General features: G+C 34.7%; 1 protein-coding gene across 9 annotated transcripts in view; it reads right to left on the reverse strand.

Annotated features, from left to right (window-relative positions):
- Nucleotides 1-13930, reverse strand: part of Slc26a7 (solute carrier family 26 member 7) — a 223662-nt gene that overhangs the window by 65733 nt on the left and 143999 nt on the right. For all 9 annotated transcript variants that reach the window (XM_010611993.3, XM_019205705.2, XM_010611994.3 and 6 more), the window contains one exon: nucleotides 2362-2462. In XM_010611993.3, coding sequence (XP_010610295.1) covers nucleotides 2362-2462 — 101 coding nt within the window. The remainder of the gene's footprint in view (nucleotides 1-2361; nucleotides 2463-13930) is intronic.

Genomic DNA, 13930 nt, shown 5'->3' on the forward strand with positions numbered 1-13930 from the left:
TTTACCAAATGGTAGACATTCGTTATTCATAATATAAGCCTCACTACTTGATAAAGTGAGTGTTTCTCTTCCCAGTTTACAGAAGTGCAAACAAATACTTGCATCCAAATCAGAGAACTAATAAATGACTAATACACGGACCCAGAGTTTGTCTCTCTATAAAGCCTAAATTCTTAATACCTATTGTGTTATTGTAACCTTAATGAAATAAACTGAATAGTAATAAGGAAGCTTAGAAAACTGATACAAAACTATTGCATTCATGTCTATCTATCAAAAACACAGAGGCAAGGGCAAATATTATTTTCTGCCAATTTAAAAATAAACTGTATCAGTCAATTTATTCCCCCTAGGCTAGTGTTTTTCCACTCGTGTAAGAAACAACTGTGGTTGCTTAAAGATTCTGGGTCAGAAGTATGACTCAGAAGACTGCACAGAAAATGAGAATCAAGACCATCTTGAAGCACACAGTTGGTAATGGTACTCTTCTAGACCTCAGCAACACTCAGCAGGTAAAAAGGCCAAATACAAAAATCTTTCCTGCAGGACAAGGTGGCTCATGGCTGTAATCTTAGCACTCTGGGAGGCTGAGGCAAGAGGACTAAAAGCTTGAGCCCAGCTTGGGCAGCTTAGCAATTTAGTGAGACCCCATCTCAAAAATGAAAATGAGGGCTAGGGAGGTAGCTTAATAGGCAGGCCCTAGGTTCAATCCCAGAATTGCAAATATAAATAAATAAGTGACCTGCAGTGAATGGAGCAGAGGGACAACATGTTTACAATATGGCTTTAGTTGCAAGAAAACATAAAGTAGTCAGGTTAAATCTGATGCCCAATTATGCAAGGCTTTTATAGTGAACAAAAAAATAAAAGGGTAACCTGCCAAAAATAGCTACTGCATTTAATACCTAAAGTATTTTCATTTTAATTTCTTTATTTCCTTGCTTTCTAAATATCTGCTCATCCAGAAACAAAAATCACCTTGTCTTTACGAATGAATTAACTGAGATCCAGAGAAAGGAGATGACTCCCCAACTCCTAGGGTGTGGCAAGTGTGACTTCCACTCAGCAGTTTCCCTCCACACACACTGCCCTTAATGTCATAGGACAGCGAGATTGAAATTGACCTTTATACCATCCTATGTTTAAAAGGTTGAACTTGTTAAAGTAAATTTAAAATGCAAGTGAATAATGCCCAAGTATATAACATTCCAAGAAAAAAATTAAAATCTATATGAGACCATATCAAGGCTTCTATTCTGAACTCTTTAGAAGTCATTGTCCAATTTTTACTTCTGTCTACAGTGAATAACTAACACAAGACTATCTCATATCCGTAGACAACTGGACAAAAACACAGGCACAGCTATACTTAGACCATGGTCTCAGCACAGTGCAGGACTGAGCTTACCTTTAAGAAAAGGACAAATAAGCGCCGCCCCCCCCCAGCTCATCTGGTTGCCTAAAGCATGATGAGGGAACCCGAGTGACATCTGGAAGCTTCACTTGGGCTAAGCAGACAGAACTGGAGTTAAGAGAGCTGGGTAGGTAAGATTTGTGGAATTTATGCAGATAAAGAATTCCAGAAATGTTCATAATTTTATTTAAGGCTTTGGCTGAAAATGAAGTCACACACAGGGAGGCTCCAGAAGTCCGGGGTAAGGAAATGTGGGGAACAAGCACAAGAAGAGGTGCTGGGTGTAGGCACAGAGTTGGAAAGGAGGTAAGGACACTGAGGGGCAGATGCTGTCCCACCCTTAAGACCCCATCCCAAATTAGGCCATGGACAGAGAGAGTTCGAAGAAATGAGGAAGGAGTGAATTCCTTGTTGACTTCATGTTCACTGTAAAAGCAGAAAATTTTTCCAGAAATAGGTCAAAGTTTTCCTTAAATTCACAAAGTTAGGTCTTCCTTCTTAGATGGAAATGGGGTTTTGAAAGACCAGGGGTGATATTATGTCAAAATAAGACTGGCCTTGATATGGGAAAAGAGTTTGTTATCACCAATGCTACTTGCTTATCATGTAGCCTGTGTCCTGGATAGGACTTTCTCTTTCTTTGTAGAAGCCCTCTAGAAGTGGTCTGTCCAGAAGACACTATGTCAATCACACCTCAGGTCTATGTCCTGTGACTATGCATGAGAACGCCCCGGTCCTGGCCTCACACATACACTTCTGAAGCCTGACAGGATCTCTTGAAAACAAATCTACAGTGCTGTAAGGCACAGAGACCCATGTCCTTTGTGGGGAAAGGGGTAAAATAAATACTCTGAGCTCAGACTATGGATCTGAGAGAGTGGCTGGTGAATCCTCTGTACCTGAAGAGAAAGGAAAAGATCAGTCCAAATTGAGATTGTGCAAAATACCTCAACAAGCATGGAGACTCCAGAATAGTCAAAAAAGGTCAATCCACTGCAATCCAGGACTAATGACCACTTCTCAGTAAGACAGGGCTGTGAAGCCTCTTCTGTAGGAAGACCACAGACTCAAATTAAGGACAATTCTTAGAAATTTGATTATATTAAACAAGAACACAACAATAGTCTCATATTGTTAAACACTAATTGTACACGCACTTTAATTGTGACACTTTTCAGTTAATTACTAATTATTTCAGAACACTTTGATTTTTTTATTAGAACGTTATTTCGGGTAACTAAGACATAACACAGAAAAGATGGGATAGTTTACTGGTCATTTCACAGGTAAACAAACGAAGTCTCAGAAAATTTCAGCACTTTTGAAAGTATATAAATACAGTTAGTGCTAACCAAAGACTAAAACAGAGGCTTCTAGACAGTTTGAATAGTGCACTTTTTTACGATATCCCTCTTTCTTTCCTGCTTTGTGATGCCTGAAGAATACAAAACAAGGTTTTTTTACTTTTATTTAAAATGATTACATTCATTCTAGAGAATAGGTTCATGTACATAACATATTTCTTTTTTACCTTCCCTCCATCTTACTTTTATTTTTCCAGCATGAGTTATTTATCTTATAATATCATAAAGTTAGTTTTAATATATACAGATTATAAACAAGACTAATAAACCAAAGAACACGTAAAGCACATAGGATAATTGTACTAAGGCAAGGTACACTTTTAGATACATTATCTGAGCTGAGCTGTAATACTTTCTCTCTCTCTCTCTCTCTCTCTCTCTCTTCCTATTATGTCTTAGTGTATATATAAAACAGACACTGAACATTTTTATATGACAACTGGTAGAAAAAGGAGATTACCATGCAGTAATTTTAATGTATTTGATAAATGATATTCAGGTAATTTGTTTTTAAGTTTCATCGATTAATAACTAGAGTATTACTATATTCAAGAAATTTTTAAAAATGTCCTGGGTGACAAACGAGTGAAAACCTATTTCTTTCTTCAAAGAGTTTATGTACCCTTGAATGCCAAGCATAGGATTGTTAGGTAAACAACTTATGATGAACAATGATAAAATGAAGAGGAATGGGAATTCACAAAACAAGGAGACAGCCTTGCAGGAAATGGCACACAGATGTGAGCATTTAGACCATGTGAACGGCTTTAATCAAGCACGAGTGATAGCCGAAGATCACAGGCTCCTCCCACTCCCACTGAGGACTGACCACGTGCCAACACTGCAGCCTTCTGTTCTGCTTCCCTGTTTCTCCAGGGGGAGGGGGCTAAGCAGTGTGCATAGATGAAAACCAATGTTTCCATGGGCTTCACATGGTAAAGTAGAAGTTCAAACAAACTTGAAAGTAACCACAACTCAGTTCATCTGTTGAGCACTCCGTTATCATTATCACTCACTGTTTGCCTAATTAAACATAGGACTTCCCTCTACAATGGGAGGGCTTTTATTTATACTCTCAGGTATAATGTGTCCCTACTTATTATAGGAAACGATAAAGATGAAGGAAAAAGGATAATATTGACTCAAAGCAAAGAATCTTCATTCTACTCAACAGTGGGAGTTTGGGTCATGGACAGATTTTGATATAATTTTAGGAATATTTTATTAAATTATCAGAGAACAAAAATCTTTAGCAACTATGTATTAGGTAAGCAGAAAACACAAATATGACATACATGATACACATATGTACATATATCAAAATTAGATCTTTTCTTACAAAGTTGGGTAGAAGAAAATTTAGTGAGCCTAATGTTTCAATGACATTGACTTCAGTTTTGGAAGGTTTTCTATGCAGTACTTTTTGAACATATTTGTTTTAGAAAATAAAATGTGTATGGTCTCTTTAAAGGCATTAGTGAATTGGAACCACCTCACACCAATTGTATATATAACTTTCCAACTCCTTGCATAACAACAGTATTTTGGTAGCTTGAAATCAGTCATGGTAGAAGAATTTACACCACAGGAATTGACAAGCAATATGAATCATTGTTTCCTATTAGCTGATCAAACCTCCTCTGCTCCAAAGGTTGTTGAAGATATGCCAGGATATTACTACTTAAAACTGGGTACTCTTCATGGCTCTTTCTCCTAAATAGGCCACATACTAGCTCATAGACCATGCTTAAGTAAATGCAAAAGAACTGAAGATATCCCGTATATATTATCAGACCATAGTGCAATTAAACTACAAATCAATAGGCTAAGAAACTTCAAGAACTTCACAAACACATGGATATTAAATAACACCGTGCTGAACAACCACTGGGTCACAGAGGAAATTAAAAAAGAAATTGGACAGTTTCTACAATTAAATGATAATACCAATATAATATAGGGGAATCTATGGGACACAATGAAAGCAGTTCTACAAGGGAAATTCACAGCAGTAAATGCCTACACTACGAAAACAGCAAGCTGAAATAAACAACCTAATGCTTGACTTTAAACTTCTAGAAAAGAAGAGCAAGAAAAAGCAAAAGCTTGTACAAGGGAGGAAATTATAAAGATCATGGCAGAAATTAATACAATGGAGTCTAAGAGAGTGATACAAAAAATCAATGAATCAAAAGTTGATTTTCAAAATAATAAATAAAATCAATGAACCCTTAGCCAAACTTATCGAAAAAATGAAAGAAAAGGCTCAAATTCATACAACTAGGAATGAAAATGAAGTTACAACAGATCCAGCAGAAATCCAGAGAATCGTCAATACTTAGTTAAAAAACCTGTACTCTAATAAAATGGAAAATACAGAAGCAATGAAAAGATTCCTAGATACATATGAACTTCCAAAGTTGAGCAAAGTAGACATAAAAACTCTGAACACCCCAATTACATGCAATGAAATTCAAAATGTAAAGAAAACATTACCAACAAAGAAAAGCCCAGGTCCTGATGGTTTCCCTGCTGAATTCTGCAAGACATTTAGAGAAGAACTATTACCACTACTCTTTAAGCTCTTCGATGAAATTGAAAGGGAAGCAATACTTTCAAATTCATTCCTGAAAGCAAGTATTACTTTGATTCCTAATCCAGAGAAAGACTTAACCAAAACAGAGAACTATAGGCCAATCTGCCTCATGAACACAGATGCAAAAATCCTCAAAAAGATACTGGCCTGGCAAACAGAATACAGAAGATCACCAAGAAGATCATACACCCTAACCAAGTTGTATTTATCCCAGGGATGCAAGGATGGTTCAACATATGTAAATCAATAAATGTAACACCCTATATTAACAGAGTCAAGGGAAAAAAACATATGATCATCTCAATAGATGCAGAAAAGTCATTCAACAAAATTCAACATCCAGTCATGATAAAAACCCTACAGAAAATTAGAATAGATGGCCTTTATCTCATCCTGCTAAAGTCTATCTACGAAAAACCAACATCCAATATAATACTAAATGGTCAAAAACTGAAAACTTTCACACTACAATCAAGAACAAGACAAGGATGTCCACTATCACCACTCCTGTTCAATATAGTTCTAGAAACATTAGCCACATAAATTAGACAAGAGAAAAAAAATAAAAGCAATAGAGACAGGAAAAGAAGTTAAACTGTCACTATTTGTTGATGATATGATATTCTACATAGAAGACCCAAAAAAACTCTTCCAAAAGACTTATAGACTTAAGCAACAGATTCAGTAGAGTAGCTGGATACAAAGTCAACACTTAAAAATACATAAATAACAGACTCACTGAGAGAGAAATTAAGAAAACAATTCCCTTCACAATAGCATCCAAAAAAATGAAATATCTAGGAATCAATCTAACATAGGAGACAAAAGACCTCTCCTCTGAAAATTACAGCACTCTGCAAAAAGAGATAGAAGAGGAAATAAGAAGATGGAAAGACATTCCTTATTCCTTAGAAGGAAGAATCGACTTAGTGAAAATGGCCATATTTCCAAAGTGCTATACAGATTCAATGCAATCCCATTTGAAATACCAACAGTATATTTCACAGAAATGGAGAAAACAATCCAAAAATTCACTTGGAATCAGAAGAGACCTAGAATAGCAAAAATCATCCTAGGCAATAGAGACATGGCAGGGGGTATCACAATGTCCAACTTGAAACAATAGCACAAAGCCACTGTGATAAAAACAGCATGGTACTGGCAAAGAAACAGAACTGAGGATCAATGGAATAAATTCAAAGATGCAGAAACATCTCCTGACGTACTCAGCTACCTCATCTTTGACAAAGGAAAGATACCCTCTTTAATAAATGGTGTTCAAAACACTGGCTTTTAAGTTGCCAAAGATTAAAATTGGACCCCTATCTTTCACCATGCACTAAACTAAAATCCAAGTGGATTAAAGATCTAAATATCAAAACAGAAATACTAAACTTACTGGAAATTAAATTAGGTAGAACTCTCTAAGACTGACACAGGAGACTTTATGAACAAATCCTCAGTAGCATGAGAAGTTGTACAAAGAATCAACAACTGGGATCTCATTGTATTAAAAAGTTTTGTATTCCAAGAGAAATCACCAATAGAGCTAAGAGACAACCTACAATGTGGGGGGAAAAATCATTTTACCAGCTGCTCCTCAGACAAATAACTACTATCTAGAATATATAAAGAGCTCAAAAAAATCAGACCCCCTAAATACAAAGACCCGATTCAAAAATGGACATCTAAAATGAACAGACATTTCACAGACAAACAAGTAAAAGTAGCAAATAAATATATGAAAAACTGTTCAACATCTCTGGTCATCTGAGAGATGCAGATGAAAACAACACTGAGAGCCACCATACTTCAGAAAGAATGGCTGCTAACAAGAAATCACCCAGTAACAAATGCTGGCAGGGCTGTGGGGAGAAAGGAACACTTCCCCATTGGTGGGAATGCAGACGGTTGCAACCACTTTGGAAATAAATATGGAGATACCTCAAAAAACTAGGATTAGAGGTCCCATTTGACCCAGCTATTCCTCTGCTGGGTATCTTTCCAAATGAATTAAAAGAATCATACCACAGTGATATATGTGCACCCATGTTTATAGCAGCACAGTTTGTAATAGCTAAAACTTGGAACCAACTCAAACACCCATCAACTGAAGACTGGATAAAGAAGATGTAGTTTTTCTATAAGATGGGGTACTACTCTGCCATAAAGAATAAGAAACTACATATCCTATCCTATCCATTTATAACTAAATGGATGCAACTCTTAAGTGAAATAAATAGGACACACTTGGGTAACTACCAAATAGTTTCTCTGGTGTGAAAAACTAAAAGTGTAAATAAGGTTCAAATGTTATAATCGATAGTATGAAATAGGAAGAAAATGGCTAAAGGGAAGTAGGAAGGGAAGGGCAAAGGAAGCAAGGGAAAAGAAAAAATTTGAGAAAAGGAAAAAAATGCAAAGTCTTTGTAAATAGGGAAGGGTGAGGCAGGTGAAGGAAGGGCAGGGTGTGGGAAAAAAATAAGAATCAAGACATATCATGTAACGGTACAATATTCCAATGATAAATGTAACTGTGTTGTTTGTTTTAAATGTACCAATAAATTTAATGGGGAAAAATGGATGCTCTTCTTAAAGAAAATAATCAATAATTTTTTAATGTAGTGGCTTTGATTAAATAAATAATTAAACCACTGACTTATTTGGCAATAGATCTTAAAATGACAGTGAGAAGATAATTTGATATTACAATCAGTCAATTTTGTAGCACTGTTCTTACCAAATGATGTATGTTTAATAAAGTTAAATCCTACCTACTCTGAAATATGCTACAATATAAAATTATTTGCTCAAATTTTCAGTAAAAAAATTACTAATTATTCTAAAAATCAATGAAGTATGAATTTTGAGATCTTTAATTCTTACTCTTTATTTACTAAAAATATGTTACACCTAAAAAATAAATCAGTGAAAATGAACTGTAATCTGAAACAAATTAGCAATTGTTTGATTCAGAAAAGGTACAAGTGCATCACTTTTCCTGAAAGAAGCTACACAAATTGCCACCTACACCATATGGCATAAGTGCAATCATAACATTTTATAGTTATAGCAGACAAACCTATTCTATCAGGGTACTTTTCCCATTGAGTTCAAACAAGACCTTACAAGTTTTATCAACTCAGTGCTTCAGGAGTAGATCAGAATTTCATTTGCCTTTAGAATTTAAAAATACTATTGTGAAAAACACTGTGTATATATTAACAAGGGACATTGATAAATCTATCTGTGACTAGAAAATGACGATAAAAAGGCACTGAATATTTTTAAGAAAAAGTTCTATATTTCCTTTCTGTTCTACCATATTTATTTCACTATTGAGTTTTATTTTCCATTCATTTTCTAATATTTATGTCATAATTTAGGTGATAACTAAATTCTTAACTATTAAAATGTTTTTATCCATTTTGATATAAAAACTTTACTTCCATTGTCTCAGAACGTGTTCATGCTATTGCTTGCTGTGTCATTTATTTTTATATTTGAGTTTCCTCTTTGCCATACTTTCAGTGAAAATATTTATATATTTTCGGGCCATCCAAAATAAAACAACAAAAGATTCATGCTATACAGTTGTAGGTAGTTGTTTAAGTAAGCTATTTTAAAAGAAGCAATTCAAAATGTCTCTTTTAAATTAAAAAAAAATCCTAATTGTGAAGTTAGCAATTCATTCAAATTAAAATTTAAATACATTGGGCATTTCTGAAATCCCTACAAAATTAAGTGAAGTTTTATATTTGCACAGTTGCCTTTCAGTTCTGCCACTGTACCGATTTTATGGATACAACTTTGTGTTATAAGCTTCTAAGCAAATCAACTTGTGCAATAAAAATCACATCATTCTAGAAAAGAATAAAGTGAATGCACAGCTAATATCTTGCCTTAAGCAAAGAGAAGTGAGCTTGGAGCATGTGCAAAGGAGACAATTAATCTATACTCATGTGGATGTGTAAATGATGGGCTTTATCTACAAAAAGAAACAACGTTTAAGAAAGAAATTAACCATCAGGTGTGGGTGGGCAATTAACTTCAGACTATGGAAGCCAGCTCTTTCCTGTGAATATTCATTAACTCCTTTAATTAAAAAGTATTCATGGTTGCATAATTTAGGAGTGCTTTTCATTACTTCAAAAAATTCTTGACAGTTTGTGAGTCACCTGTAATTTTTTTAAAAAGTAAGTATTTTCTGTTGATACCAATTAGCTACTAAGAAGCCAATTTACATCTCCAATTTGCACAAAAATACAGGACAAGAACATTTAGAACAAATAACACTATCTTTGGGAAATGTGAGCATATTATTAAATATTTCATTCATTCATGAATTCACTCATTCAAATAGTTGGTTAGTTTAGATGTATTGAGTGCTTACTCTAAGTGCCAGATTAGAAAATGTAAGTACAGCAGTGAACAAGCAAAATGAGGGTCCCCTGCCCTTCAGTAAACTCACAATCAAGAGACTAGACAGTTTAACTAATAATTTGAAGTCTTACAAAGACTGGGAAAAATGGAGAGTCCTGAGAAAGCACAGGAGATCTGGTATGGTAGAGAGAAGAATGTCCTTTTCCCTCCATAGATATCCACCTCCTAACCTTCAAGACCTAAGGATAGGTTACTTTACATAGTAACAGGAACTTCACAAATTGTATTAAAAGTGTTGAGTTGAGAGATTATCTTAGTTTGTTCAGGCGAGCCTCATGTAATCACAAGAATTCAGGCGGCTCAGTGTTAGATATGGTGATAAATAAAAATACCATCCAACTGACTTTTCAACATAAACCCTCAAGTCAGGGAGAGCCTGGCGTGTGGTATTTCAAGCTTTAAAACAAAACAACCTCCAATCTAGGCTGATGTATCTTGCACAACTATCTTTCAAAATTGATGGAGAAGTAAGATATTTTCATGACAAAGAACACCCGAGAAACTTCATATCAGACCCCACCCAGTAATGGACAGGCCTCGCTGCCATCAGTGGACCCCAGTGAGGACCAGAGCAGTGCAGGCACCAGCAACACTTCCCAATTTATGGCTTCCTGGCTACCCCTGTTCTTCATCTAAACTGTAAAAGCACAGGGAGTCTTAATGGCCATTACTCTGAGCTAGAGCAGAAGTGAAGAATAATCCTTCTAAATCCCAGGCCTGAAGGGTAAAGTTACTATATTGATCAGTTTATTCATTATAAACATATTCTGGGCTATCCTTTGATTTCATTTTATTTCACATGGCTAAAGATGAAGGGTTAATAACAACAAATTGTCATTTTCTAAGCTGCATTTGATTCTATTGTTGTTGCTGATTTTGTCACTTGGGCTACTGTTGTGATTGATCTAATCTACTATCTTTCCTGGTATAATGAAAATGAGTTTGCCCCAGAGTTATTAGAGTCTCAAATCCTAAATATATATCTGCAAGACACCTCCAAGAAGCAATCATTCCTTAAGGTTTCTAAATACTAGCAACAAATATACTTACAATAAGTAATATCTAAGTATCAACCCAAGGAAGTAAACCAAGGATTGATTATACCAACAACAATAATAGAAATGAAAAGACTTTTAAACAAGACAGTCTTCCAGCTTACCAAAGGAAAATTCTGTGGAAAACAAGATGGAAAAGTCAGCTCATCAAACACCTAGACAATCTGAACAAATAGCACGGGAAGTAAAAAAAACAGGTGAATGAAGCTCTAGAAATATTCATAACAGAAATAATTTCCCAGATAAAAGACATGATTACAAACACTAGAACCAAAACAGATTAAAAAAAAAAAAAGATGAGTTCAGGTCTGTGATTGAAGCCATGAATGCTCAGCATAGGAAAGAAATGGAAACCATGAATGCCCAATCTAAGAAAGAAATGGAATCCAGGAAACAGATTCAAACTGATATCCTGGAGATTAAAAACATAGCAGACTAACCCAATCTGAAGTCAGAATATCAGCTATAGAAGATAGGATGGCAGTCAGTGACCTTGAAAAGACAGACCTCTTAAAAATAGTAAGGAACCATGAGAAATTAATCCAACAACTCCTAAATGACACAAAAGATAATGATATAAGATTAATAGGAGTCCATGAAAAAGCAGGAGAAAGTGCAAATGACATAAAAAAATTCTTTACATAATTAATGATTGAAAACATCTGAAATAGAGCAAAAGAACTTGACATACAGGTAAATGAGGCATATAGGACTCTATTTACAATAAAATAAAATCTATACCTAGACATAATAATCAAAATCCCAGAAACCCAACAGAAGTACAAAATAATACAAGCAGTTAGAGAAAAGAAATAAATTATATGGAAAGAAAAGCCCATCAGAATCACAGCAGACTTTCCAATACAAACCCTCAAGTCAAGGAGAGCCCGGGTGCAGTTTTTCAAGCTTTAAAAGAAAACAACCTCCAATCTGGGCTTTTGTATCCTGCAAAACTATCTTTCAAAATTTACTGAGAAATGAGATATTTTCATGACAAAGAATATCTGAGAAACTTCATGAATACCAAACCAGCACTCCAAACAATTTTTTAAATATTCTAGAAAAAGACAATGAAGGTTACAACTCCATGGGGAATGACAAAGTAAATCCAATAGGCAAGTAAAAGTTTAAAGAGGGAGGGAGAAAAATTTAAAAAAAGAATCAAAAATAGGAAAATAATATGACAATAATATGTCACTATATATGAGTTGTAACCACCCATTTCAATGGCCTAAATTCACCAATCAAAAGAAATAGACTGGCAGAATGGATTCAGAAGCAAAATCCAACAATATGCTGTATATAAGACACATACTTACTTGAAAAAGATACTCAAAGACGGAAAGTAAAAGGATAGAAAACAGTTCTCCATGTGACAGGAACCCAGAAAAAAAGCAGGGATAGCTATCTTATTTGCAGACAAAGTAAATTTCAAACCAAAACTAAGAGAGATAAAGAAGGTCACTACATCCTTGTAAAGGGATCAATCTAAAAGGAGGAAAAGACACTCAGAAATATATATGCACCAAATACTAATGCCCTCACCTATACAAAACAAATATTAAGGGACATGAAACACCAAATTAGCACTAATGCAATTGTAGTAGGGGACCTCAATACCCCACTGTTACAAAGGGACAGATCATCTAGACTAAAAATCAACAACAAAATACTAGAACTGAGCCAAGCTTCTGAACAAAGGGATTTAATAGATGTCTACAGTGTTCCATCCCAAAAAATCAGAATATATATTCTTTTCAGCTGCACAAGGGACATTTTCCAAAATAGACTACATACTAGCTCATAGAACTTTTTTAAGTAAAGGCAAATGAGTTGAAGTTGTCCCCTGTATATTATCAGACTATAGTGCAATTAAACTGGAGATCAATAGCATAAGAAACCATAAGAACTTCACAAACACATGAATATTGAATAACACTCTCCTGAACAACCAATGGATCACAGAGGAAATTAAAGAAATAATTAGACAGTTTTTACAATTTAATGACAATGCCAGTACAACATACAGGAATCTATGCAATTCAGTGAAAGCAGTTTTATGTGGGAAATTCATAGCAGTGAATGCCCACACTAGGAAAACAGAACAAGCTCAAATAAACAACCTAAGGCTGAATCTTAAGCTCCTAGATAAATAAAAGCAAGACAAACCCAAAGTTTATACAAGGGAAGAAATTATGAAGGTCAGAGCATAAAATCAATGCAATAGAGACTAAGAGAGTGACATAAAAAATCAACAAAATCGAAGACTTGGTTTTTCAAAAGAATAAATAAAATTGATAAACTCTTAGCCAACCTTATAAAAAAAAGGTAAAGAAAAGACTCAATTCCATGCAATTAGGTATGAAAATGGTGAAGTCACAACAGATTCAGCAGAAATCCAGAGGATCATCAATACTTATTTCGAGAAACTGTACTCGAATAAAATTCAGAATATAGAAGAAATGGACAGATTTCTACATACATATGAATTACCAAAGTTGAATCAAGAAGATATAAAAATTGTAAACACCCCAATAACAATCAGAGAAATTGAAAACATAATTAAAATATTACCAAAAAAGAAAAGCCCAGGTCCTGATGGCTTCACTGCTGAATTCTACAAGGCATTTAGAGAACTATTGCCACTACTCTTTAAACTCTTCAACAAAATTGAAAGGGAAGCAATGCTTCCAAATTCATTCCTGGTAGCAAGTATTACTTTGATTCCCAAACCAGGGAAAAGACCAACCAAAAAAGAGAACTACAGGCTAATCTCCCTAATGAACATAGATGCCAAAGTCCTCAATAAAATATCAACAAACAGAATACAGAAGATCATCAAGAAGATTATACACCCTGACCAAGTTGGACTTATCCCAAGGATGCAAGGATGGTTAAACATACTAAATCAATAAATGTAATACCAATAAATGTAATATTAAAAGTCAATGGAAAAAACTGTATGATCATCTCAATAGATACAGAAAAAGCATTCAACCAAATTCAACATGGTAAAATTCATGCATGGTAAAAGCCCTACAATAAATCAGAATACATG

Source organism: Fukomys damarensis, unplaced genomic scaffold, assembly GCF_012274545.1.
Source record: "Fukomys damarensis isolate Sample0158 unplaced genomic scaffold, DMR_v1.0_HiC HiC_scaffold_5, whole genome shotgun sequence".
NCBI classification, from domain to species: Eukaryota; Metazoa; Chordata; class Mammalia; order Rodentia; family Bathyergidae; genus Fukomys; species Fukomys damarensis.